At 39.5% G+C, this 26519-nt stretch overlaps 1 protein-coding gene across 1 annotated transcript in view; it reads left to right on the forward strand.

Moving 5' to 3' along the window:
• SYNE1 (spectrin repeat containing nuclear envelope protein 1) overlaps positions 1–26519 on the forward strand; it is a 455684-nt gene that overhangs the window by 324984 nt on the left and 104181 nt on the right. The window contains exons 101-114 of the mRNA XM_019638911.1: positions 2885–3016; positions 3213–3368; positions 3496–3705; positions 8362–8463; positions 13486–13605; positions 15343–15543; positions 17855–18028; positions 19026–19157; positions 19829–20025; positions 20695–20827; positions 21212–21394; positions 22601–22750; positions 23364–23540; positions 23969–24124. Of these exons, the coding sequence (XP_019494456.1) occupies positions 2885–3016; positions 3213–3368; positions 3496–3705; positions 8362–8463; positions 13486–13605; positions 15343–15543; positions 17855–18028; positions 19026–19157; positions 19829–20025; positions 20695–20827; positions 21212–21394; positions 22601–22750; positions 23364–23540; positions 23969–24124 (2223 nt within the window). The remainder of the gene's footprint in view (positions 1–2884; positions 3017–3212; positions 3369–3495; positions 3706–8361; positions 8464–13485; positions 13606–15342; positions 15544–17854; positions 18029–19025; positions 19158–19828; positions 20026–20694; positions 20828–21211; positions 21395–22600; positions 22751–23363; positions 23541–23968; positions 24125–26519) is intronic.

The following is a 26519-nucleotide window of genomic DNA, read 5'->3' on the forward strand; positions in this document are numbered from 1 at the left end:
TATATATATATATATATATATATATATATATATATATATATATATATATATATATATATGACAAAAGAAACCCCACAAATCTGGAATGAAATTGTCAAGTTATCTTATTTTCCATTGCTACTTCCAGTGTTTCATAGTTTCAGAAGATCGTAGTGAGAAACTGTTGGGCTCTCAGTGGGTCTAAAAGGAAGGGGACGCCAGTGGTCAGCTAGAATTGTGACCATGACCCGTCCGTGGGCTGGCTCCCAAGATGGGCAGGTACTGTGCGATGTTGGACTTAGTTCCACCAAGCAAGCCAAATCCAGTGGAATTGAATATGGCAACAGGAGGTTCCAGGAAGATAATAGCTATTGGTTCACTCGAAGCAGAAACCAGAGAGTCTGAGGAATCATCCGCTTGGAGAGCTAGAGAATGAGGCCGGCCCCCAGGCAAGCCTGCCATGCTTACCGCAGCTGCGGTCCGGCAGGATTTTGAAGAGAGAAACCTAGCCCTGAGTCCTGAGCCAGCAGTGCTCATCTGGGCCACTCCATGACAGTCATATTAACAGAGTAAATTCTAGGATTTTACTGTGGATCTGAGGAAGCTGCTGGCCTCATTGCTCCAGCCAGGACTAGCTTAGGGGCTGGGAGAGCTTGAACCCAAAGATGAAGGGCATCGATACATGCAGTGCATCTGAGGAGGGACAGGCGGGAGCTGACAAAGCAGATGCAGTTGCCAGATGGCCTGGAAGGAGATGGTCTCAAGGCTGGAATTTGTCCCCTCATCGATGGGAACCTTGCCTAAGTCCCCCCAGAGCCATTCATTTCGATCGCATTTTACAAAATCCTGTGACATGCCACTCTTTCTCACTCCTCTTCTCTGGCCAAGAGCCTCCTTTGCCACCGTCCGCAGGAATTGTCCCAGCTTTGGCCGTGGGGACTAGAAAGCACTGTGTTCCTGGAGGCAGTTGTTCCCAGCATCACACTCACCCTGACAAATGGTGCCCTAGCCTTTTGCATGGACCTGCTGCTGCCTGTGTTTGAATTAATCCTTCTTCACACCCCTCCTCAAACATTACTCAGACTCACAGCTTGAACCCTTGATTTCTGAGGTCGATCTCCTGGACTTGACTGCTAGCTCGCCTTCATGTTGCCATGTTTCCATTCCTTTGACTGTAAGGGATATTTACAGCCCTAAATCAGGGACTGCAGTTATTTCTGACTGTCCTGAGTCAGATACATCTGGGATGTTTCTAGTCATATTCCATGCTTACTTATTCTCCATTCATTAAATGCCCGATCCCTGGGTTCCACCTATAGTCCACTCAAGCTTAAAGCACCTGTATGATTCACCCAGCACAGCGGACCTCCTGGACGTCTCATCTATGACCTGCTCTTAGCTTGAAGAGCTCCTTTTTCTCCCAGTCAGTGCTGTGCTCACACCCTGGCCGCTTCAGTGTAGGCTTACACACACACAAAAAAAGCCTGTCCTGCTACCACTGCCATTGCCACGATACCGGGACCATTAAAAGTTTAGGTTCACATTCGTATCTCACTTCCCAGTGGAATTAGAGACGGGAAGCACTGAAAGTTCTTTATTTTGTAACATTTGGCACATGCGTGCTTTCTTTCAGGAATCACTGGTCACTTATACAAAGGGCCTCCTAGGCTGTTTTCTTCTCTTTGGTGTAAAGAGGTGAAAAAAGGTAGGGAAGAAGCAGTTTGGCTGTGAGAGTCTCCGAGAAGGAAGGGAATGGTCATTTAATGAACATATTTTGTGTCCTAGGTGTTAACATTTCTAACAGTGCTGTGGGGACGTTGACATTATCTCTACTTTTTAGATCTGTAAGCTAAGGCTTGGAGAGATTAGATAATTTCCCAAGGTCTCGTGACTAAGAAGAGGCAGAGCTGGGAGTGGGATGCAGGTCTGTCCAACCCTGCATCTCTCCTTCTTCATCCCACCTTACTGAATCTTGTCCACTGGATGTGCTTACTACCCTCGAGTGTAAACACGGGCATTTTTTTTTTTTCGGTCTAAAGGTCACTGGGTCAACAGGTATCGCTCTCTCAGAGCAAGTTTCCTTTGTGCACAAGTTTCCTTTGTGCACCTCCAATATATTTAGTGTTCCCCTGCAGAGCACCCCACGTGGCTCATGGTCCTAGGAACCCGTAACCCAATCAAGGAAATATTTTATACATTTCTCAAAAGCTAAGCAACCATAGTAGTCTCCATAAGCACGAATGGAAAAGGAAGCAGAAGTAAAAAAAAAAAAAGGGGGGAAGTCGCCATAGGATGTGCACTGTAGATTCTAAGATGATGGCTTTTAAAGAGCTGCTAGGTGGTGGGCATTCCAGCTATCATAGGGGATGAGCAGGGCATGTCAGGGGGTAATGCGTAACCACGCTGAAAGGTCAGGTGACGACGAGATGTTCTAAAAACGTGTCGGAAACTGAATTTGACTAGAAACATGATTAAAAAGTTTGAGTGCTTGGCTGTATCATTGGGGAGACACTGTGAGTGCCTAAAAGGTTTTGGGGTGGGTAAGTGAAAGATGAAAGCAAAAGGTTCGGTCTAGGCCTGGTATTTAGGATGGATTATTTCATCATGGATAGTGCTGAAACCAAGAAGACAAGTTGAGAGGAAGGTTATGATGAGATTTCAGGCATTTTTCCCACCTTTTTTTTTTTTTTTTTTTTTGGTCCATCAGTGGAAACTTTGTCTTTGCTGAATCTCATCACCATGTTTAGTGGACATGGTGTGTTATAGAGGTCATATTTTTCAGGAAGAGGTTTTCATCACGACATATTTTCCAGCACCTGCTTCAATGTGTGCAATTCTCAATGAGAAAACCTGGACATAGAACCTACTCGTATGCTCTTGAATAAACCGCTCTCTTTGCCTACAGCTCTACAGCAGGCCCAACCGGCTGCTGTCTGGCGTACCGCTGTACAGAGGGGAAGGGCAGGCCCAAGATAAGTCTGCAGTGACGTCTCTGCTGGATGGATTGAACCAGGCCTTTGAGGAGGTTTCGTCCCAGGTAGGGCTGTGTTCTTAGTTTGCTCATGGCTCCTGGTCTCCATGAAGTTGCCCACCCCTGGGCATAAACTATTGAGACCCATCCCTAGTCAACAGCCCTGAAAGGCAGAGCCACTGGACTCCAGAGTCTTGTGCTGGTAGTTTTCTTTGATTTCTCAAAACACTATAACTGTTCTCCTCATTTTTTTTCCCCCCAGGGTGGCGGGACGAAGAGTCAGAATAGCCACTTGGAACAGAAATTATATGATGGGGTCTCAGCCACCTCTACTTGGTTGGATGGTGTTGAGCAAGGTTTATTTGTTGCCACAGCACTTTTGCCAGAAGAAACAGAGACTTCTCTCTTCAACCAAGAGGTGAGTTGGCAGCTCGTGTCTGTGAATGTATGACATTATGCTGGACTTTCTATGAGGAAGATACTTGATTTGTATATAGAATCATGGATCTAACCATTAAAATGTCTTTCTCTTTTATCCACCCTAGACGCTTGCCAAAGATATTAAGGAAATGTCAGAAGAGATGGATAAGAACAAGAACTTGTTTTCCCAAGCATTTCCAGAGAATGGTGATAATCGTGATGTTATTGAGGACACTTTGGGGTGTCTTTTGGGACGGTTATCCTTGCTAGACTCGGTAGTAAATCAACGATGTTATCAAATGAAGGAAAGACTTCAACAAATACTAAATTTCCAGGTAAGACATTATCAAGAGACTGTTGACCATGTTTTAGCCGTATTCAGTCAAAAAAAGGGTGTCTGGTTGAGGTATGATAAAGACTTTTTTTTTTTTTCAAATGTACAGTGAAGAGGAAGAACATTAAAGGAAAACAAGGTGATTGAACTTGAAGATTAGAAAACTAGTTTTGTGCTCCTAGACATGGAGGATTGAGAAAGCCAGGCAACCAAACCGAGGGCTGAATAGAACCTTAAATTCAACCAATAAAAGTCATATTTATGGCACATTATAATTATAATTTCCAGTTGATAGTCATGGAGTTTAAAACATATGACCTGAGAAACATGCGGGAAGGTTTGTTGATACAGAAAGAACCATAGGCTCCAATATCCAGGCCCATTGAAAGTGACCGTGGCCTAATTTGTTCCACCTGTGTTAGAATATATTATATAACTTTCCAGCCCTAATTCCTCAGACTTATTGCCTTTTAGCCCCAGACTAGGGTTCGGTTGCCAACTGAATCATTATGTGCTTACGAAACTTTTCCTATGATTGTAAACTTCAGCAAACGCAAAAGTTGCTGATAAACTTTTAGTGTTGATTTACATTTCTAATAAAAAGTGCCTTTTGGGAAGACTTAAGTTTTAATTGAATTTTATTTTTAACAGACATAGAAGTTTTATAAAATAGATACATGTAATTAAGGCCAAGAATTTGATGTAAAAATTTTGATGTGCATACAAAGAAAATACTGTGAATGTTAAATAAATGTAGGATTAGCCCAGAAACATGGAATTTTCTAGATCTTTATCTAGAGGGACACATTATCACTGCCTTCCAGTAGTTTATGTTCTTGAAACTACAAAGTGAAATTATCACAAACATTTATTTGTGTGTAACTTTTTTATTCACAAAAAATGTTCACATGTCCTCCTGTCTTTAATCTTTACAACACCCCTAAGCATTGTTCTGATAATCATTTTGCAAAGTTAGAAGAGCAAAAATAAAGAACAGAGTCTCCGAAGCCAACCTTCCTGGGTTCAAAGTCTGGCTTTGTCACGTACTGCTGTATAATGGTAGCTGCTTCTCTGAGCCTTAGTGTCCATAACTATTAAATCACACCTACATTCATTGCCTCATAGGGTTTTGTGAGAATAAAATGGTTAAAATGTATAAAATACTTTGAACAGTGTCTGAAACATAGTAAGTACTCAGCAAGTTTTTTTTAATATATACAGTAAAACTTTGGATTGTGAGTGACTTGGTTTGTGAGTGTGCCGCAAGACGAGCAAATATTTCTAATACATTTTAACTTGGTAAACGAACGATGTCTTGCAATACGAGTAGTTTGTTTCCAGAACGAATTATGCTTGCAAACCAAGGTATTACTGTATATTATTGTTGTTGGTATTAATAGTAGTACTTATTATAACAAATTAGGACCTGAAACCAATATAAAGGTTCAGTTCCTTCTCCAAGGTTATTGAACTATTGAGAACTAAAGCCAAGATTTGACTCAAAGAATATTTTTATAATTTATATTGTGAGGCTGATGGAAGGGGAGATGGAGAATAGAAGACCTATTCAAGTTATATTTTGAAGGCAGAATCAATAGGAGAGCATTTGTTGATGGTTTGGATATGGGGATGAGAGAAGGGGGACAGCTGAGGAATTCCAGGAATCTGACGTGAGCACCTGGGAGGCGTGGGGTGACAGAGGAGACCGGTGGATAGCAGTGCCATCCCCCAATGGGCAAGATGGGTCACTGGCAGTACCGCTGGCTGGGCAAGGATATGGGGTTGAATTAAGACATCAGGTAAATAGTCATTGTAGACATTTGGGCATGCAAGCCTGTGGCTAGAGGAATGATGTAAACTGGATATTTGCGTTTGTATCTATTATGTTGTGTAGCATAAGAGAGAGGACTGAGCATTTCACTTGGAGTTAAGAAAAGCTGGGATAATTACTTGGGTATTTTGGATGCAAGATCTGATTGCATGTACATATGCACACGGTATGTCTAAAATCAGCAACACTGTTGTACAACTCATGGAAACGGTTTCGTTACTCTGAAATTCATCTTGCATAAAATAATGCACTGAGTTATAACAACATTCTAATCTATCAGGCGTGAATGAGGTGCGTTAAAAGTAAAATGTGTTTATCGCTCAGAGGCAAATTTCCCTTTTTCAAGTTGCCTTCACTACGCTAGTGTCTTTGGTACATTGAAATTTTTATTGGTGATTAGACCCGGTGAGTGTAAAATGTGAATTAAGCATGAATACTCTGGAACTTACTTTGTGTACAGGGTTAAGCGTAAAACATGTAATCATGAAATTCTCTTTAAATCATGTTCTCTATTTTTCTCTTGCCATGAAGTTTCTACATGTCGGTGGCCAGCTCATGAACAAAAACTGATATTTTAAAATGTCTGTGTTCCAATTTAATTGAGAGAAAGAGTTCCAATGTTAAATAGTTAAAGGTCATGTCCCAAACCCTTTTAATTTACTTTGCACTGAACATCTGGTATGCTGTCAGTGCTCAATAGTTATTAGAGAGGCATGTCTTCATTTTCCACTGAACCTTTGAGTATTAGCTTTTGCCAAGCTGCTAACATTATCCTATACCCAACAGATGATCCGGAAAAATGCATAGATATTATGTAGATGTATATTATCTACATGGAATCATAATTAATTATCAACTATTCTGTATTTTAGAAATTTTTACCCATAGACTAAATTAACCCCAAATATATTTCCTAGACATTTTTATAGTTGAGCATTTTAAATTATTTTAAAATTGAAAAATGAAAGAATTCCTTATTGAGAAAGGCAGCACAAAGGATTTTAAAACTTGAAACTTTCTGTGGACCTGTTTCTCAAACAGCTAGAATCCTGTCTCTTTTATGTTCTACAAGTAATTCCAGTGACTATAAGAAAAAAAATGTAATGTCTGTTATGTATATAATATATAGATAACCTAATTATCCTGCTGTATCACAAGTGTAGTAATAAGAAATAGTTCAAAGCCTTTAGATTTTCATTTTTAAGAAGCTATCAACATCCATATGGTTATCAGCACCTCCTGAAGTCTTTTATTTAGTAATTTTTAAATCAAACACGTTCTCTGCTTTCCTGTCTTCTTGGTGAGTCTCTTCCAGTAATTACAGTGGCTTCCAAAAATGTGAACTCTGTTTGCTATTACCTTGACTAAAATATAACTAAGATAGAAAATATGCTATTAAAAATGTAAAGATGATGTGCAGAAAAACGTACACACTCTATTTCTAGCCCATGTTATGTTATTTACACTTATCTCCCCATTTATATTAATAAATGTTGTTCTAAATATAAGTAGATAATAGAGACTTTATTTCTTATGAATCTGTTCAAATGAATGGAAAACATCTTTTTGTATGCATACAGATACATGTGGCCCAGCTCTAATGGTCCACATGGCCTCACCCTGCACACAGCTGAATGATACAAACATTATCATAACTCATAAGCAAAACCCTTGTTCCTGGCACCATTTTTCCAGAGCTGTTATTACATTTTCCTATTTAGTCTGCAACTAGGCTTGCAAATTAGTTTGGGTTTTGGTTAGTCACAGTTATTGCCTCGTAGGGTCATATGCTTTTTTCTAATTTTATGTTCAGTACTATTATTTTTTTCTTAATTTCACTGCCCAGTCCACTCACTGTTGAGCTTTTCAGCCTTGCATTTTGGGTAATAAGACAGGTTGTGCCCCACACAACCTGTCTTCTTCCTTGAGTCTCATGAGAATGTTTGCATCTTGCTGACGTGAACTTGTATCTGATCAGCCCCCAGTGAAGAGGATGTGATAAGTCAGACTTCAGCCTGTGTTGGACAGTCATATACGTTTGCTGACCAATAAGACATAAAACTTATTTGCTGATATTTTAGGGAGGGGAATTAAACATTTTATCATTCAAATTTTGTTCTAGTCTACTATTCCCTTTTGAATTGAGTACCAAAATTCTGGTAGTTTTCTCCTTTTTGTACAGATCTAACTCAATATAAATATATTGGGACTTTTAAGTGAGAAATGTTTGTGAACAAAAGGCTTGGCTTAGTTCTTTTTGTGTTGTCTCTTAATATGGGTTTTTTTGTCATCATGGATGATAGTTATTTTCTAAACTTCTGGATGGCTTTTTATAAGCTTGTGCAAATTCTTTAAAAATAGTTTCCTATTTTTATAGGAAGTGAGGGAGAGAAGGAAGAGGGGAGAGGGGAAAAGGCATCATATTATTCTGAAGAATCATATTTTTCCCACATCAGGATGACATCTACAGGTCAGTTTACTAGGGCAGATGTCATCAGTGAAATATTTCTGCTGGAGTGTTTAAACATGCAGGTTCATTTCAGGCATAACAAGATTAGGGTGACCAGCATTGCTTTTTATTTGTATACTTTGCATTTACTGGGTCTGAAATGGTTTGTGTTACCAATTTTTCAAAAGTCAATTTTGGTACTTAGGTAAATTGTTTCCAGTTCCTTTTACCTTCCCATAGGACAGTACCGTTTCCCCTGGACTTAAATTCCTACACTGTATCATTATGTTAGTATTCCTAAGAATGTGTGTTATGTTTGCAACCATTTTGAATTTCCTGTTACACATGTTAAACCTTCCCATTGGTTTTCCCCCTAGAATGATCTGAAGGTGCTGTTTACGTCGCTGGCTGACAGCAAATACATTCTTCTGCAGAAACTGGCAAATGTGTTTGAACAGCCCGTGGCAGAGCAAATAGAGGTATTTATAGCTACCTTTTCCCCCAAGAGCAAATGCATAGAGTAGATCTGATTTACTATGAAATATCTAATATCCTAGGAACGATTAATGGCTTACTGTGGCATTTTTGTTTGTCATGTATTTTGTTTTTAAGAGCCAGCTTTGAAAACCTGGCCAGGTTACAGTGACTCTGTCGCTTACTTCTGCATAGAACTAGGAAACATGAGATAGGAGAAGGTGTCAGGGACAGATGCTGACCTGAAGACGTCGGTCCCCTAAGGATGAGATTAGACATGAACGTCAATGACCTGTAACAGGAAGTCAAACTGTCCTGGAGGCAGTACAGATGGAGGTGCTGTGGACACTGAGAGAAGAAGGGTAGATTGCCTCTAGCAGGGGTACGGCCAGGGAGGATTTTGAAAAGGGAAATTGGAACTGGACTCAGAAGCTTGGACACACAGAGACGGGGAAGAAAGGTATCCACGTCAAGAGGTCAACAAGAAAAGAAGCATATATGCTAGACAACTCAGAGCACTTCAGGAGAAAAACAAGGAATCCTATTTAGCTGAACTTACAATGGACTAATGTGATTGAGAGAAAATAAGGTTGGATGAGAAAATTTGAGGTAGCTTGTAGGGCCTATTGATGTCAAAGAATTTTGACTTTATTACATAAACCACTGGTCCCTAAACTTTATTGATTGCACACCTCATTAGTGAAAAAAATGAGCACATACCACAAATACTATATGACTATTTACTTATTTATAATTATAAGCAGGTACTATGTGGTAAAGCACACACAGAACAGATGCGAAAATGAAAAATGCATGTGGCTGAATATAAAGGAAAGATGTGTTTCATCTCATAGAACTTCTTAGGCACGTGTACTCATATTGGAGATCGCGGGCAGTGGAAAGTCACTGGGGACATGCGAGGGTGAGAATGAGTGTCAGTGCCAGATCCTGCGTCGAGATGGTTGACGTGGCAGCGCCAGGGTCAGGATGCAAGATATCATCAGGAGGCTTTACATAGCTGACCAGATGAGAAAGAATGAGATTTCAAACTAGTGTAATGGTGGTGAAAACAGGCAGGAGAGAAGAAATGGGAAGGATGCTATACAGAGCATTTCTTGTTTCATAAGCTAAGTGATTATGAAAAGTGTGAGTTTTAATAAAACTTCATAACCTAATTTCAGGAGACCTCTAAGGACTCTGTGGGTAGACTACGGAGAATCACCTGAAATATTTCTCTCTATAAAGAAATATCTATATCTATCTGTCTGTCTGTCCATCTACCTACCTACCTGAGAGAGATCACCTAAAATAGTTTGCAAAATTGTATGTGAATGTGTATTTTTCTTTACCATAATTTTATCCACTCTTAAGAGATCCCTCAATTCCTCAAATTAAAAATCATATTTGTATGTCATATTTTCCACTTGAAAGGACTTTTATTTTATTTTATTTTTTTAGCTTATAATGTACCTGATTCCAGAAAGGTTTGAGCAGCCATAGTGATGCTTTGCCTTCAGTTTCTAATGAGAAATATAGGATCTGCATGATCACAAGTTACAATTTTACTTATTATTGACCAATATAGCTAAAGTAAATGCACAGATAAAAGTAAATTACTAGGTTATTTCTTGAAATAAATGGAAAGCAACTAAACAATGTGCTAATTCCATCCCCACCCTCCTTGGGAATCATTGCAGAAGGCATGGGGATGACACCTCTGAATATATGCATCTTTTGAGTCGTGTCATTCTGATCTCAAACAGACCTGTGGCCCCCTAAGCCTGGTGCAAAGCTGCCTCCAGGGGATCTCCCTTTACTACCATTCTGAGAATTTCCCTCACTTCCCCCTGTGCTGGATCTTCTCTTTTTCTGAGGCCCAAGCGTTTCTCTTTATCTCATTGTTTCCTTGTTTTGTTAGTGCGTCTCACTGCTAAGAAGGGATGTATGCTGGATATATTCCTCAGTATTGTGCATGTCTGAAAATGCTCTGATACCGTGATCACACTTTATTGACAGCCTGGCTCTTTACAGAATCATTGGATGCAAATCTGTCTCTTACAGAGTTTTGAGGCTTTGCCCCATGGTTGTCTAGATCCCAGTATTGGCTTGACGAATCTAAAATCGTTCTTATTACCAAAGGTCTCAAATTTCTGTGTTCTGAAATTTCACAATGACATGTCTATTTTGTCCACTGGGCTGGGAGCTCAATGGGCATTTTCATTTGGCTGGTCTCTACTTTCCCTTCTGAAAAATTTTCTAATGATTTACTTAGTTTTTTCATTCTTCCATTTTATGTCCCTTTTTTCTGGAATCCAGATGTTGGATATTCTGGGCCAGTCCTCTGATTTTCTTATCAAGAGATACTTCTTGCTTTGTCTTTTTGCTCTGTTCTTTGGAAGACTTTGTCAGTTTCAACTCCAAAGTTTTCCACTGAGATTTGCATTTTTACTCTCATGTGTTTCATTTTCCCAGAGCTCATTTTGGTTTCCTAAGCGATCCCTTATTTGTAGTATCCTGTTTTATTTATTTATTTACTTATAGACTTTGGGAATTGGGGGAGGTAAACAGCATTGGGGAATTGGGGAAGGGGAACAGACAAGTTGCTGTCCTTTTGTTCTTCAGCCTAGTTGTGGAGGATGTCGCTTCACTGGCCCATGTTGGTATTGTGATCATTGCACTCTTCCCTGGTGAGGCAGTTGCTTGCTGGCCACTGGATGGCCACTTACGGCGGCTCATGGCAGCTCACGAAAGCTCACGCCCACTGCCGGCCAGCCCCACTGCAGCCCCTCTGCAGCCTATGCTATTGCCTCAAGGGAGCCCAGCTCCAGGTCGAGCTGTTGTACACCATCTTAGCTGTAGAGGGCGCAGCATCACAGGCCCGTCATGTGGGGTCCGAACCCTGGCCCTACTGCTCAGAGCTGGCGTCCCAAGCCAGCTCTTAACCAATGTGCCACTCGGCCGGCCCTCCTATTCTTTTTCGAATAGATGCATTATTTTTTGGACTCTCTCTGGGTGTGTTAATGGTCTTTGTTGTTGTTGAAGTTTTATTTTTCCTGTATTATCTCTTTCCTTCCATGGTGCTTTTATTTGTTTGCTTATTTTGATCTCTCTTTTCTATGTTGGAGGCTTTTCTTAGGAAATCCTTTGCTGTCTACTCACATTTAGGATGGGGGACTAAACAGCTAAATGGCAACTTCATGGATGGATGGGGCTTGACAAATTTGAGATGTATTAAAGGGTGATCTAGTGTGGGCTATTTGTTGAAGAATCTTTGTATCAAATGTTTAGGTCTTTTCTATCAGTCTTTTCATATTTTTCCCTCTTTCCTGTCTGGAGAGTAAAGGTCTGGCAGTAGCACTCTAGAAGATGTAGAGATTCCACATTCAGCATTCAGTTGCTTTATCCCCCTGTCTTCAGTCAAGTACTCAGGCCTGTGACAATGTCTGGTGCCCCTCAGTCCAGAGACTATCTATTTTACCTGCTCTAGAAAATAAGCTTTCCACCTTTCACCAGGGGAAGGAAGGGGCAGTGTGGAATGAGGAAAGGGGTGTCGGAATTTAACTGCTTTCTGAGCAGCTTTTCACCAATCCTCCTTGTTTAGCACCCCATCTCGCTTTACCCAGAGTGCCAGAGATTCCTGTTGCTCTAGATGTGATGGTAAAGATCCCTTGCTAGCTTAGGATTCAACTTTCACAGATTTCCTAAGTCAATTATCATGGATCTTTCTGATTTCCAGCTTTCCTCTTTCCTTATCCTTGTAGATTTATGGCGCCGGGGTCGGGGGTTGGGGGGTGGGAAACACACCAAAAAACAAGCAAATGTTGGGTTGTCGAAAAAGTCATGACTCATTTTTTTCTATGTTTTTCGTTGCAAAAATATGTCATGACTTTTCCGACAACCCAATAAAATATTTGCTGTGGTTGTAGTGAGGATTCGGGAAAGAAAATGAGACACATGTGTTTCATCTGCCATCTGGAGTTCATGTTCTTTTGATTCTTCAAGGGCAACCGAGGTTGCATGTCTTCCAAAAGCCTGCTGAGACTGCTCCAGCATTCACTGGGATCTCCCCTCTCCAAGGCGCTCTAACCAGAATGAGGTGTATCAAGTAGTACATAATTGTATTGGGTCTTGTTTTGTTTTCCTCTGTTTTCTCTGGTTTCCTAAAACCAGACCATAAGCTTCTTGAAGGCCAGGGTTAAGATCTTGTTCTGCTTAAGATCTTGTTCTGCTTCTACAGACCTCACCCTGGGAAGACAACACTTAGCACTAGCAGCCACTGTAATATTTGTTTGTTTTGGTTTTTTTTCCAATTATGGTTGACATTCAATATTATTAGTTTCAGGTGTGCAATATAGTGGTTAGCTATTCATCTAATTTACAAAGTGATCCCTAAATCTATTACCCCCCTGGCACTATACACAGTTATTACAATACAATGTTATTAACTGTATTCCCTATGCTTGTCAGATGGGAGGGTGGTTGGGGGCTGAGTGAAAAAGGTGAAGGGATTAAGAAATACAAATTAGTAGTCACAAAATCATCATAGGGAAGTAAAGTAATACTTGTCGATTGCTTGATTTTCTGCTTCACAAGTAAGCTTGCCCTGACCATGCTGTAATGTTTTCCTCTTGACTCACCCAATCTCTCTCCAAAGATGCTCAAAACTGCATTTCAGGAAACAACATGATCCCCTAGGAAAATCTCAGGCAAATACCTTTTTCCAACTATGTTCTATATCATGCTTCTTTTTCAGGTGTTGCTATTTAGGCATTCCCTTTTTTTTTTGTTAAGGATGCTGTTGTTCTCAGACTCTCTACCCTTAGTCCCTCCAACCTCCTTACCTTTAAGATAGTAGGCCTGTATAAATTCTATAGGTGAGCGTGGTTTGCATATTATTATAAAATGAGTTTTGTTGCATGCATTGTTTTATATGGAGAGAGGAGGAATAAATGAGGAGACATGATAGTCACACTTTTTGTGGGAAATTATTTGTGGAAGTTTTAATGGATGCCATAATTTTTACCTAGGCAATACAGCAGGCAGAAGATGGGCTAAAGGAATTGGATGCAGGAATCATTGAGTTAAAAAAGCGTGCTGACAAGTTGCAGATTGAGCAGCCTTCCATGCAAGAACTCTCCAAACTCCAGGTACACTTTTCTACCAATAGCTTTTCAGTGATACATCCCAACTAGAAGTCAAGGAAAAAAATATTTTCTGTGTTTTTTTTGGTTTTACTCTATAAAATTCATATCATTTAAGTTCTAATCTCTTTTCCAAGTAACTCTTAGAAATTTTTTGAAATGTTTACCATGTTTAGTGCAATAAGATAGATTGTATGCTCATGCTTCTAAGATTATTATTACTTTTTCTGACATGTACTTTATTATTCTCCTGATGACTAAGCATTGTGGCATAGTTTCCTTGTGGTATATTATTTTCTACACTAGAAATATAATAATGATCAATTCAATCTAGAAAAGTTAAGAGGGATATCTGCTCTGTATTATACTGTACCTCCCAAAACTGTTGTGAATAAAAAATACTCAAGCTAATACTTTTTAGAAAATGTTTTCTCTCAAGTGTTCAAAACTACAGTTTATCTTTCATACATGTTTGAATGGAAGAGAGCTATAGTTTCAGTTCCAAAACAGCAACAAAAAATTAAACTAGAAGGTAGCTGAAATCTAAACAAACTTCCCAGCATCCTTCGGGTATAGAGAATAACTTTGGGTTAATTTGCTTTCCTAGATCTGGCAAGAATCTGACATCAGGGTGGTAGGGAGATACTTGGATGTTAGAAAAATTTAGTATTTGATAAGCAACATAGATAAGTTATATTAAGAAAAATTGTATACAGTGACACACACACACACACACACACACACACACACACACACACATTTTATCTGCACACCTTATTACCGACTTTTGAGGAATTGCTAGTATAAGTCCAGTACAGGGTCACAGGTTTTTTCATTTGAGAAAATAAAATAGCTCTTATTTTTAAAAGAACATTTTTATTTTAACTGTCTCAATCCATTATCGAACTTTTCACAATGTCATGAGCCCAGTGCCCCCACTTTGTCCCTCTATAGACAGTTTTCCAAAAGTGCTTAAATGTCAGGTGTAAGAGTCAAACGTCATAGCTGTAAATAGGCATTAAACTTGAACTTTTCCAGATTGAACATTTTTGGCCCGCTAGCCCTTAATGTGATACATTAATCAGGTCCATATGGCGCAAAAACGTTTGTGCTTGGTGTATCATCATCTCCCCAAATGTCTTTCCAGTTAAAATATTTGTTTACTTCACCACATTTGGCAAAAACATTGCCTTTTCAAGTCTTAAAGGCTTTGAGTTCACATTAAACTTCTCAGTTCCTCTAGCTTTTTATTTGAAGAATCGTCCCAAATCTGATTATTTAGCAGACGAAATGTTGAGGATGCTATATTCAATTACTCACAATTATGCAAGTACTGAACACATTATAAAAATCAGAATTACATTTGTTTTGACATTTCCCTCAGCCCCATGAACAATTTTTCAACATTTTAACCTCACATCTTGCCACAAACTATTGACATCCTGAGATGATAGTTGTCAAATCCACCTCATGTGTCATTTCCAGGCAATGTTTTTGCATATACTTTGGAATATTAAAAAAAAGAAATTAGCTTGTTATTTTAAAAGAAGTTTTTGAAGCGAGGATCCCAAGAAAGAAAGGCCATGCCCTATACGCAGAGCATCGCCGTAGGTGAGACACCTGAAGGGCGTCTGTGGTTGGAAATCAGGTTTGGTAGGTAATATGCTCGTGGAGAGGAGCCAGAGCATGGAGTGAGAGGGAATATGGCCGTCTCTGTTTCTTATGGCCGTCTCTGTTTCTTAGGACATGTATGATGAACTAATGGTAACCATTGGCTCTCGGCGGAGTGGACTGAACCAGAACCTTGCACTCAAGAGTCAGTATGAAAGGGCCATGCAAGACCTGGCTGACCTGCTAGAAACTGGGCGAGAAAAGATGGCAGGCGACCAGAAAATGATTGTGTCTTCCAAAGAGGAAATCCAACAGCTACTTGACAAACATAAGGTGAGAGAGAGAAAGGGGGTGGGGGGGAGGCGGGGAGAGGGAGAGAGAGTCAGAGAGAGAGAGAGAGAGAGAGAGAGAGAGAGAGTCAGAGAGAGAGAGAGAGAGAGAAGAGTGCACTCGTGAAAGCATAGTCTTACTTATTGATATGTATTTAGTAACACCTAATATGATCAATCTTTTAGGAGTTCCTACTTGTATAAGTTTATCTTTGAAATGGTCAAGAAATGTATACTCAAACCCACTGGTAGTTAATAGGACAGAATAATTATAGAGGATGTGTTCTATCATTACATAAGCTAAAAGAGAATATCAACCTTACCAGGCATTTTAATTATCAGTTTCTCACTAGTATTAGCCAGGCTTTCTCCCTTCCGACACTGTAATCAACGGGAAACATGGGGACTGTCTTTAGAGGAGCCCCGCTTCTTTGTTCATTTTGCTGTTTTCCTTTGTGCCCTTTTTGCCCGCTTGTTCACCGAGGCCTCGGTGTTTTCTGCCTTCCCTCGTCCTGGCCAGGGACCCCTCGCTGTGCTCTGGGATTGGGTTTCTGTCTCTTCCGCGCATCACTCCGCACTTCTGGCCCTTAAGCACGTGCTCCTTTAGTTGCTGTGGCCTCAAGAGTTTCCTCCTGGGGACAATGAGTCCTTTTACTACATAATCAAACTTCGTAGGCCTGAGATTTCTCTACCAATATGTGCCGTCACCAAGTTCAAGTTAGACACTACTCCTTAGTACTCCTTTAATGCTCCTTAAATGCACACACAAGGTAGCTCTTGCATTACTAGCAATCATTACAGAAAGAGCAGTTTTGCCCTCCAGATCCCCAGATTCCCAGATGATGGGAATTCCCTGCAGAGAAACTTAAAAAATCCCATTGGGTTATGCACAGTTAATTCTACCATTTTGTAGCTTTCTCATGATTGTAAAGGTGAATTTTTTTTTTTGAGTTATACTTCTTGCTATTTTTCCCAGAGTTTTCTGTCCAAAACTTTGTGATTTATTAACGCCTTATCATTTGGCTTTGAAAACATTGCTTTAAAGTTCACAGCTGGGTTTTCTCAAATGTGAGGCCATAGTCATAAAATACCCTCCTGAGTTATTCCAGAGGAGAAGCTAGGATCAATGAATATAAATAACAGAGAAATAAAACTCAATAGACGAAGAATTTTAAACAGAGTAGGCTGCCATTGAACAGACAGCCTTCTTGGTCATGAGAAGTCCGTCCAAGGCTGTCAGGGGGAGATGGGGTTGTAAAAGGAATATTAGCTTTCAGTGAATATTGGGCTAAATGACCTCGAAGTTCTCGTCCAACTTGAAGATCCCATGATATAATAATTGCCAGTTAAAAATAATGTTTCTGTCTTCTACTGGCCAGACCATTTTCTGAGGGAGAGCTCTGCAGTGAACCTTAAGCAGGTTGCATAGCCTGGGTGGGTCAGTGTCCTCATCTGTGAAATGGTAAATAAGTCTACTCACCTCATAGAGCTGTTACAAGGATTAAATGAGTTAGTAAAGTGTTGATGGAGTGCCCGGCACATAGCACACGCTAAGTATTACTGTCAATCCTCAGTCCTTCGGTTCTGCCCATGGTGCTGGAAACAGGATATGGGAGTGGCCCTATCTCCCTTCTCTCTGGTACCTTTTACACATAAAAAGTAACATTTCAAAACGCAGTTGTAGCATTGTGCAAGGCCTGCAGTTCTGTTGTGTGTAGGTATAATACGAGGGAAATTTTAAAATGGATAGTACCAGTCAGTATGTGTCAGGCTGTGCTTGGCAGTAAGTAGTAAGCAAAATAAATGCTTTGGGAATTCAGAGACGTTAAAGCTCAAGCCCAACCACAGAGGAAGGAAGTTGTGGATGGATTAAGTGAGGTCACCTCAGGAAGCACAGAGTGTAAGCGGAGGCCAAAGATGGGGGTGAGGGGGTTAACATGTTCAATGGACAAAGGAGGCCTGTCAGTGAGACGCATCGGGAGAGTGAGGAAACCCAGATGGCACAGGGATGAGGAATTTGGAGGGCAGGGGAGTTGATCAGCAGCTGGTAACATAGGAAGGGCTCTGTTCTGGGCACAGAGCACCTGTTGAGTGTGTAGGTGCACCTGAGCGGACCATGAGGCCGGTGCGGAGACTGGAGCCCTGCGTCTGCAGGAAGCGGCGAGTGTGCGGGTGCGGTGCAGGCCGGCAGGGATGGAGCGATTTTGCTCCTGTCTCAGCTGAGTTCTGTCAGCTTCCTCGTGTGAAGCCATTTTTGCTGTGAGGTAGCATGTGAATGAGTTGCTGACTTCTCTCTACCTGAAAAACAATTGCAGGAGTACTTCCAGGGCCTGGAATCTCACATGATTTTGACTGAAACGCTCTTCCGAAAGATAATCAGCTTCGCGACCGGACAGGAAACTCAGTTGCATGCAGAAGTGATGGCGCAGGCTTCGGCAGTGCTAAAAGGGGCTCATAAGAGGGGTGTGGAATTGGAGTACATTCTAGAGGTGAGACTCTTGATGTAGCGCCTTCCCTACAGCAGACTCCCAGCTGCGAAACACACCACTGGGGCAAGACACATGTGCCTGTGCCATCGCCCCGCACAACCTGGAGACTCTCGGACTCAGCACCCCATGTTGCTTGTCCCTGCTGTATTTCCTATTTATATTTCGACAAAAGCTGTGCCACATGGTGAGTCAGCCTATGAACACTGACTTGAGACGGGTCCTGATGATACGTGAGGTCTTTTTGATAGTCAGGCTGAAAAACTGCTGACTTTTGATCTGAATTTTTTTTTCAGTTTATAATATGCTTTTTCTATTATTTTTTTACTGTAATTCCATTTTTTCTGCTCTACAATATGGACAAAGACTTCAAATGATTGAAAACAGGATTTTCCAATTTTAAAGAAAATAAAAATCTGAATTAAGGACATTTGAGAGTTCTCCTCCATAGGATGTTTATGCTATATATTCATAGTTCTTAAATGTCTGTTTTGTTTTTTTTTTTAATTTGCAAATGTGGTGCATTTAGTTCACTTACTACTTGAGGTAAACACGCCCGTTTGATGTATGTCAGTCATGCGTTCATCTTGGCTGGAGTGCGGAGTGAAACCATGCAGTCAGATGACTGCTGTGCTGCCGGCGCACTGTACACATTATTCCTTTTAATCCTCGTGATGGAAAAGATAGGCATTGGTGTCCCTATTTTTTAATGTTGAAATGGAGGTTCAGAGAAGTTTGAACTCTTGCCCACGCTTGTTTAGTAACTATAGCTTACGATGCTAGCTAGTCGCCGATGCCGCGGCCTGTTCACTCTGCTTCTCAGGGTCACCATCTGATTACTGGCCCCAGAGCCATGTTTTGCTTCCCAAAGCAACCTCCCAGCACATGCATCTCCGACATAACTTTAAAGAGAACCTGTCCAGTGCATATTTTGCACACAATGAGAAAGGCTGTCCCTTAATGGGGGTTTTTAGCTCACGGATGGATGTTGTGTTTCTAGACATGGTCGCACCTGGATGAGGACTACCAGGAGCTCAGCAGACAGCTGGAGGTGGTGGAAAGCAGCATCCCCAGTGTGGGGCTGGTGGAGGAGAGCGAGGACAGGCTCATGGATCGGATAACACTCTACCAGGTCAGCCTCCGGATGGCATCTCGGTGGGAGAAGTGGCCCCATGTCCTTTTGAAACTTCCCCATGCTTTTAAACTGTATCTAAACAAGCTTGCAGTCAAATATTGTATTAAGTACTTTTATTTCAAGCTATTGACCTTGTTGAAAGCTGATAAATTCTAAGTGTTTTATAATACAACATAAGAAGGTATTTCTTTGTTTTTTTTAATGAGAGCTTTTTTTGAAAATTCAGCCTCCACCAAGCATTACTATAGTTTATACTCATGTCACACTATCTTGAAATAATTATACTTTGTTGTTTTATAATAGAGCATTAAGAAGGTTTTTTGTTTGTTTGATTGATTTTCAATGAGGGAGAGAGAGCTCTTTTTGAAATGCTTCCACCAGGCATGTTTTGGAGTTTAAGCTAGTGTCACACTATTCTTGAAATAATTATAGTTTGACAGTTTCAAATGCACATAAAGTTACTACCAAAAAAACCCCCAGAAAAACGGACATCTGTACTTAGATATACAATAGGTGGAGCATCTCAAAGTTTCCAGCGTTGCTTGGGTGCATATAGTTGAAGTTTAACTAAGGGTGATGGGACTACTGTGCGCACCAGAGAAATGGTAATTCTTAAAGAAAAATATGGCATGATCCAAATTTTGACCCAGTATTTTTAATCTTTTTAGCATTTGAAATCCAGCCTTAATGAATACCAGCCCAAATTGTATCAGGTGCTAGATGACGGGAAACGACTTCTGCTATCCATTAGCTGCTCAGATCTAGAAAGCCAGCTAAACCAACTTGGAGAACATTGGTTAAATAATACCAACAAAGTGTCTAAGGAACTTCACAGATTGGAAACAATATTGAAGCACTGGACCAGGTAATACAATGATTGTTTTGCAAATTTTTAGATTAGTGCTGCAGAGTGTTTATAAGGATAATAATGGGTATTACGGGACTTGAAAAAGATACGGTCGTGCTAGAAACTTATCGTGAAGTTTGCAAAATAAAGACAAACACAAAGTCCCCAGCTGGATTCCTGTATAATTGTATAAACATGTAATTAAAAGTGGGGAGTAAGGCAGGTATCTTACCTTGGAGTTGTCACCTCCCTTGCCTATTGACTACTCATGGTGGGTCACAGTAAAACTTTAGAAGGAAAGAAAGAAGAGAAAGTGCTTTGGAGAAGGTGACGTTTCTCGAGAGCAATGGAAAGTATTTAAGAGGGGTGAAGGGTTACTTTGACTTAACGGAATACTCTATTTCTGTGCCACCTCTACTCCTAAGAAGTTTTAATAAAAATCATCTAATATTGTCTGAATAGCCTCAACAGGGAGGAGAGAAGACATATTTTTATTTTCAGCTTAGAGGTGGGAAAGCTGAAACTTGGCATAAATATTAAGAGAAGAGAATTTGAGCGTTTCAACCCAGGGTATTATTTGCCCAAATCTATCCTGTCTCCGTTTAAAATTAGCATTGGTGAATAACGTGGGTTAATAGGAAGTAGGGATTGGATGTTTGTTTAATAGGCTCATTAATATACTTACAGATATCAAAGTGAATCTGCAGCTCTAAGTCACTGGTTACAGTCTGCAAAAGACAGGCTAGAATTTTGGGCTCAGCAATCTGTGACGGTCCCACAGGAACTGGAAATGGTCCGTGACCATCTGAATGCTTTCCTGGTAAGCCTGAGAATCTAAAGCATTTGATTTGCCTTTATTGTTTAAGGGCTTATGGGTAAGGCCTGACCTGCACCAGTAAAAAGGAAACCAGCTGTCAAAGGAGAGACTTAATGAACCAAGCTCCAGATGATCTGACAGTGTTAAAACTATATGTATTGAATAGATATGCAGAACTCTAGGGCTCAACACTGCCTCTTTTAAGGTGGTCTTCAAGTAATGGCTTCACTGTTGGCTTTCATTCAGGGATTTTGTTTTCTTTAGAATGCTTAGCCCAGCGCCCCTTTGAGATGTAAAGAAAACTTGTTTATGCAATAAATGGATCTCTTTCCTAAAATGAGTGGTCTGGCTAGTTAATCCTGATCTGAACGTTGCTGCTTCTCTTAGGAGTTTTCCAAAGAAGTGGATGCCAAATCGTCCCTAAAATCATCTGTTCTGAGCACCGGAAATCAGCTTCTTCGATTGAAGAAAGTGGACACAGCTTCCCTGCGTTCTGAGCTGTCACACATTGACAGCCAGTGGACTGACCTGCTGACAAATATTCCCAATGTCCAGGAAAAGCTCCACCAGGTATACAAAGAGTCATTGGTTTCATTGGCAGTGATTAATTTCAGGAGTACAAAACGGAAAATCTGCTTTTGCTCACCAATTCGAATCAGCTCTGCCTTGGACGTGCTGTCGTCTCTCGCTTCTACTGTATTGCAAACTAAAAGTGAACCATTCCACAAATGCCATCTCTACAGATGCCATTTGTCGTGTGTGTGTGTGTGTGTGTGTGTGTGTGTGTGTGTGTGTATTGGGATCCTTGTCTGGTCTTGTTTAATTTCTTTATTTTCTCATGAGTACAATGTGGATAACTGCACCTGCCTCATAAAGTGAGTTGATATGAAGATTTAATAACAATAAATGTAAAAGACCCATAATCGGACCTATAACAGCAACTGGCAAGAGAAGCAAGAGAAGTCAGGACCTCTCTTTTCTGGAAATATGCTTTTCCCTCTCCCCTGAACTCCCAGATATTCTGTCTTTCTCTCTCATTGCCATTCATCACTGTATACAAGGTATGATAGGTATGCTTAACGTAAATGTCTTACCCAATTAATCAGCTATCTCCTTTTGTAGAGGAGGGGAAATATCTCACCTGTGACTCTATATCATTCTGCACCACATACAAGTCCATAAGTATTGTAAACCATTGCTTTGGTTCCTCCGCATCGTTATAATAAGTATCTGCATAAATGTATGATGTATTAAGTAAGATTCAGAATGGTAAGTATATTTTCGCTAAAGACTGAGGAAATTGGCTGTGCTCTTTGGAATAAATGTTAGAGTGCCAAAAATCTAGAAAATGATAGTTTGTAGTGTGGTATTTTTCTTTCTTTTTTAACATTCCTCAGTCATAATACACAGAGATTTTACAAGATAATTAATAAAATACATCTGTTGAATGTTTTGTAGTTAAGTTTTTTTAAACTCATAAAATGAGCTATAAAATAACAATCATATTTTCTTCTTGCTGGTGTTTTGATTAATTAGCTAATATTTATACAACGTTTATAGTATTGCATGTCAAGTGAACATAAGATGACTATTATTGTTCAATGTTTGCCTGATGTTTAATTCCAAGCTTCTAATGAGGGTAAGGTCCAAAAATGTCATTAAGAAGTGTTATCTCTGATGGTACATTAATAAGTATTAATGTAGGGTTTTTAGGTTAACAGAAATTGGGTTTGGATTTTAATATTTGTGACTCTTTCCCTGTCTTACTCTTGGCAGCTGCAAATGGATAAGCTACCTTCTCGCCACGCCATTTCTGAAGTCATGACTTGGATTTCTCTCATGGAAAATGTCATTCAAAAGGATGAAGAAGATATAAAAACTTCCATAGGTTCAAAGGCCATTCATGAATACCTTCAGAAATATAAGGTAATTCAACATTTTTTTTTTACTTTTAACTTTTCATATTTTAGGACTATTTTATTCTAAGGAACTAAAAAAATTAATTATGGAAATCAGGTCTTGAAGTATATGCTTCATACTTAGTGATGCCAGGTAAGTGTACAAGGGTAAGAAAAGTACCTCCCTAGTTATAGGCGTAGAAAAGTTGTCCAGTCTTAGGAATGATTCTAAATAAGATTTTGTGTCATTTTAAGAAATATTTAAAAAATACTGTAATTTCTGTAATTTATATATACTCTTATAGTGAGACTATACAATTTATCCAATCCTATGCCCTCTGCCTAATATATATATATATATATATTTATATTCATGTTTATGAATTCAAATTCAAATATATTTATAAGTTCAAAATTTATACAATTAATTTGTATTTATATGTTTAAATTTTTAAATATATATTCAGCTTCTGAAAATGAAGGCTTGTATGAACACACACAAATTGTGTCATTTGGACTAAATCATGGAAGTGATGATATTAACCCTGAGGTTCCTTAGGGCTTTCCAAACTCCTGATCTAAAACGTAAGACATTTATTTGCATGACCTTGTTTTTTTTAATTCCCCCCTTCTCTTTTTAGGGTTTTAAGATAGACATTAACTGTAAACAGCTGACTGTCGATTTCGTGAACCAGTCTGTGCTACAGATCAGCAGCCAGGACGTGGAAAGCAAACGCAGCCATAAGACTGATTTTGCCGAGCAACTTGGGGCGATGAATAAAAGTTGGCAAATCCTGCAGGGTCTAGTAGCTGAGAAGGTAAGCCGAGTGGCCTCAGCTGTCCATGTTGCATGAAAACTCCAAGGACAGGGACACTCTGTAAAGAAAGCTAATTTCATGAGCAGTGTAGCTGTGCTGGGCTCAGGGATGCTGCGGAAAAGGTGCCACAGAAGGTTGCATCGCTCTAAACGTTCGTTAGTCATGGGGATTATTCTGTTTTATGTGCCCTCCACTCTTGGTATATCTCATATTGTTTTAGTTCTTTCAAGGTACCTCTTAATTTCTTTTGCCTTCACTTCAAGTTGTGCTTACCAAAAATTGTCGCTGATTCTCACTTTGTAGCGTTCATTTTTAATCAGATAGACAATGGATTCAAAATTTTAAGAATTCTCAATTTGGAGGAAATTGTGGCCTGCCAATTGATTGGAATTTAACATAAAATTGCAAATTTCTTTGTGTTTGCTCAGATTCAGCTGTTGGAAGGCTTGTTGGAATCTTGGTCAGAATATGAAAATAATGTACAATGTATGAAAACTTGGTTTGAAACCCAGGAGAAGAGATTGAAGCAACATCATCAAATTGGAGATCAGGCTTCAGTTCAGAACGCCGTGAGAGACTGTCAGGTAACCGGTCCCAGTGGGTAACACGCTATATTTCACAATTTCACGGCGTATGCCGAAGGAGTTAGCTTTTCTTGAGAACTGAGAGTTAAATATTGAAAAACGTTTCTTTTGGTAAGAAATTCCTCTGGTTCTGTGAGTTTATAGAATTTTTCTAAACTGTTTTTATAAATGTCGAAATTGCAAGTTTTTTAAACACACTTATAAGTAGAGAATGCTGCTCACCCCCATATATACTGATCACTAGGTTTAATAACTATCAAGATTTTGACACATTTACCTGAATTGTTTCTTTTCATAAAGATTTCATAATGAATCTCAGACATGACGTTATTTTTATTCCCTCATGCTATATATAACACACAGCTCTGAAAACTTGACTTTTCTTATAAAGCCATAATATCATTATCACCAGAAAAAATATAACAGTGATCCCTTAATATTATTTAATGCTCAGCCCATACACTGTTTTTTCAATTACCTTTGAAATCTATTTTTTTCACTTAATTTATTCATGTAAAGACGCAACAGTGTCCATTTGCTACATTTGCTTGTTAGATCTCTTAAATCTCTTTAATATTTTTCTAATACTATTAACTTGTCATAGAAACTGTAGACTGGACCCAGGTTCAGGATCAGCCTGTGTACTTCCTTAAGATATCATTGAACTTGCCCTTCTCTCTCCAGTATTTCCTACAAATGGGAGTTAGTGCTTGAGGCTTTATTGGATTCTGGTTCAACCCTAATGAGCGAGTGCTTCACAGGTGACAATGTTACTTCCCGCTGTGTCACATGGGGGAGCACTCAGCAGTGCCTGCTTGTTCTACTGTTAGTGATAAGTAAGGATCACGGGTTCAGGTAGAGTGGGAATACTGTAAATGCTTTCCAGTGACTTAGGAACACTTAATATTTCCTCAGGTATTCTTTATACAAAAGAAATGTGAGCTATTACAGTTAACGCTGTAATACGTTTTGAATAGCTCACTAATTTGAAATGTGTTATAGATTAGCTGTGATGCTGCTCTGTAGTGTTTTCTAAGAACAATTGAAGACTCAACTGTGAAGTAATTCTGCAGATATATGCTCCTTTCCCCAAGCTTGTTTTCACATTCTAGATTTCGAAAAGTAAGGCCTTTAGTAATGAACTTCCTTCCAAGCAGCATTTTTTTTCTGTGGGGCCCATGTAAAGTGGGATGTATCTAAGCTCTCAATGAGAGCTTTTTGGTTCAGAAAAGGGAGACCAGATGTTCTTGTGCTGGGTTGACAAGCTAATGGATTGCAATTTTGAGGGTGTGTAAAGATGGCAGAGAATACCATCATATATTAATAGAGAAATACTTGGAAATAATAATAAAAAATAATGCTTCACATCAGAAGATGGGTGTGTAAAAGATGGAAGGCCAAAAACATACATCACTGCTTTTTCCAATTTTCTAGGGGCCAATAGCATTTCTAATTTAGGCCATCAATTCTGAAATGTACAAATAAGCCAGGATTTCAAAATTTCACTTTGAAGGATGAGTTATGGTTCTTGATGAGTTCCTAAGTTAAAATGTTTCCATTAAGATGAAAAGATAATTTAAGTGTTAACGTTAGCAAGGTTAGTGCTTCCTTGTTACAGTGTTGTGATATACTTTACTATTAAAACACTGAAATAATACATTACTATAACTTTCCTTTTCCTTTTTTTAACCCCCCCCTACATTTTTTTCTCTTTCTTACTACTTTCTTCTTCTCTTTAATTACTTTTATTCTGCCATTTTCCATTTGCTTCTCTTCATGTACATGTTTTCTATTTAATAAAGAGAGACATTGCTACCTGGAAAGTGTAGCAGAGGCTTGGCCAAGTTTTACTCCTTTTGGGACCCAAATTTTAGTCTCCCAGAGGGTCACACCAAGCAGGGTCAAAAAGGAAAGCTTGATGTGTAGTTTAAAGAACTTTACCAATACCAGTTTGTGACTTCACATGAAATGTCATTTTTTTGAAGCCAAAAGCAGAATGAAAGTAGCCCACACAATTGTTTTGGGGCATCACATATAAATCACAGTAGCCTAACTGCAGGCTCTGTTTGGCAGCATCACGAGCCTTGATAAAAATTTATTGTCATTTTTGAGAACTTGTTCCTTTGGACAAAAGTGTGAAATTCAAGTCAGCATACTTAAATCGGCAACTGGATCCAAGCTTTATTTTGTTTTAAAAATCTTGAATATATTCCCACTCTTTCTGAGGTGATTTATTATTTTAAACCAACATAAAAACTGACGTTCGTGAATTAACTCAAGTTAAGAATGATTTATTGTAGCAAGAAATGTTAGGTTTGGCTTTTCCCTTCATTGATCAGAAGGAGAATCATCTTTTAATTATCATCGAAAGGCAAGGAAAACACACCTTCGTTTT

The sequence above is a fragment of the Hipposideros armiger genome, unplaced genomic scaffold (assembly GCF_001890085.2).
Source record: "Hipposideros armiger isolate ML-2016 unplaced genomic scaffold, ASM189008v1 scaffold_41, whole genome shotgun sequence".
NCBI classification, from domain to species: Eukaryota; Metazoa; Chordata; class Mammalia; order Chiroptera; family Hipposideridae; genus Hipposideros; species Hipposideros armiger.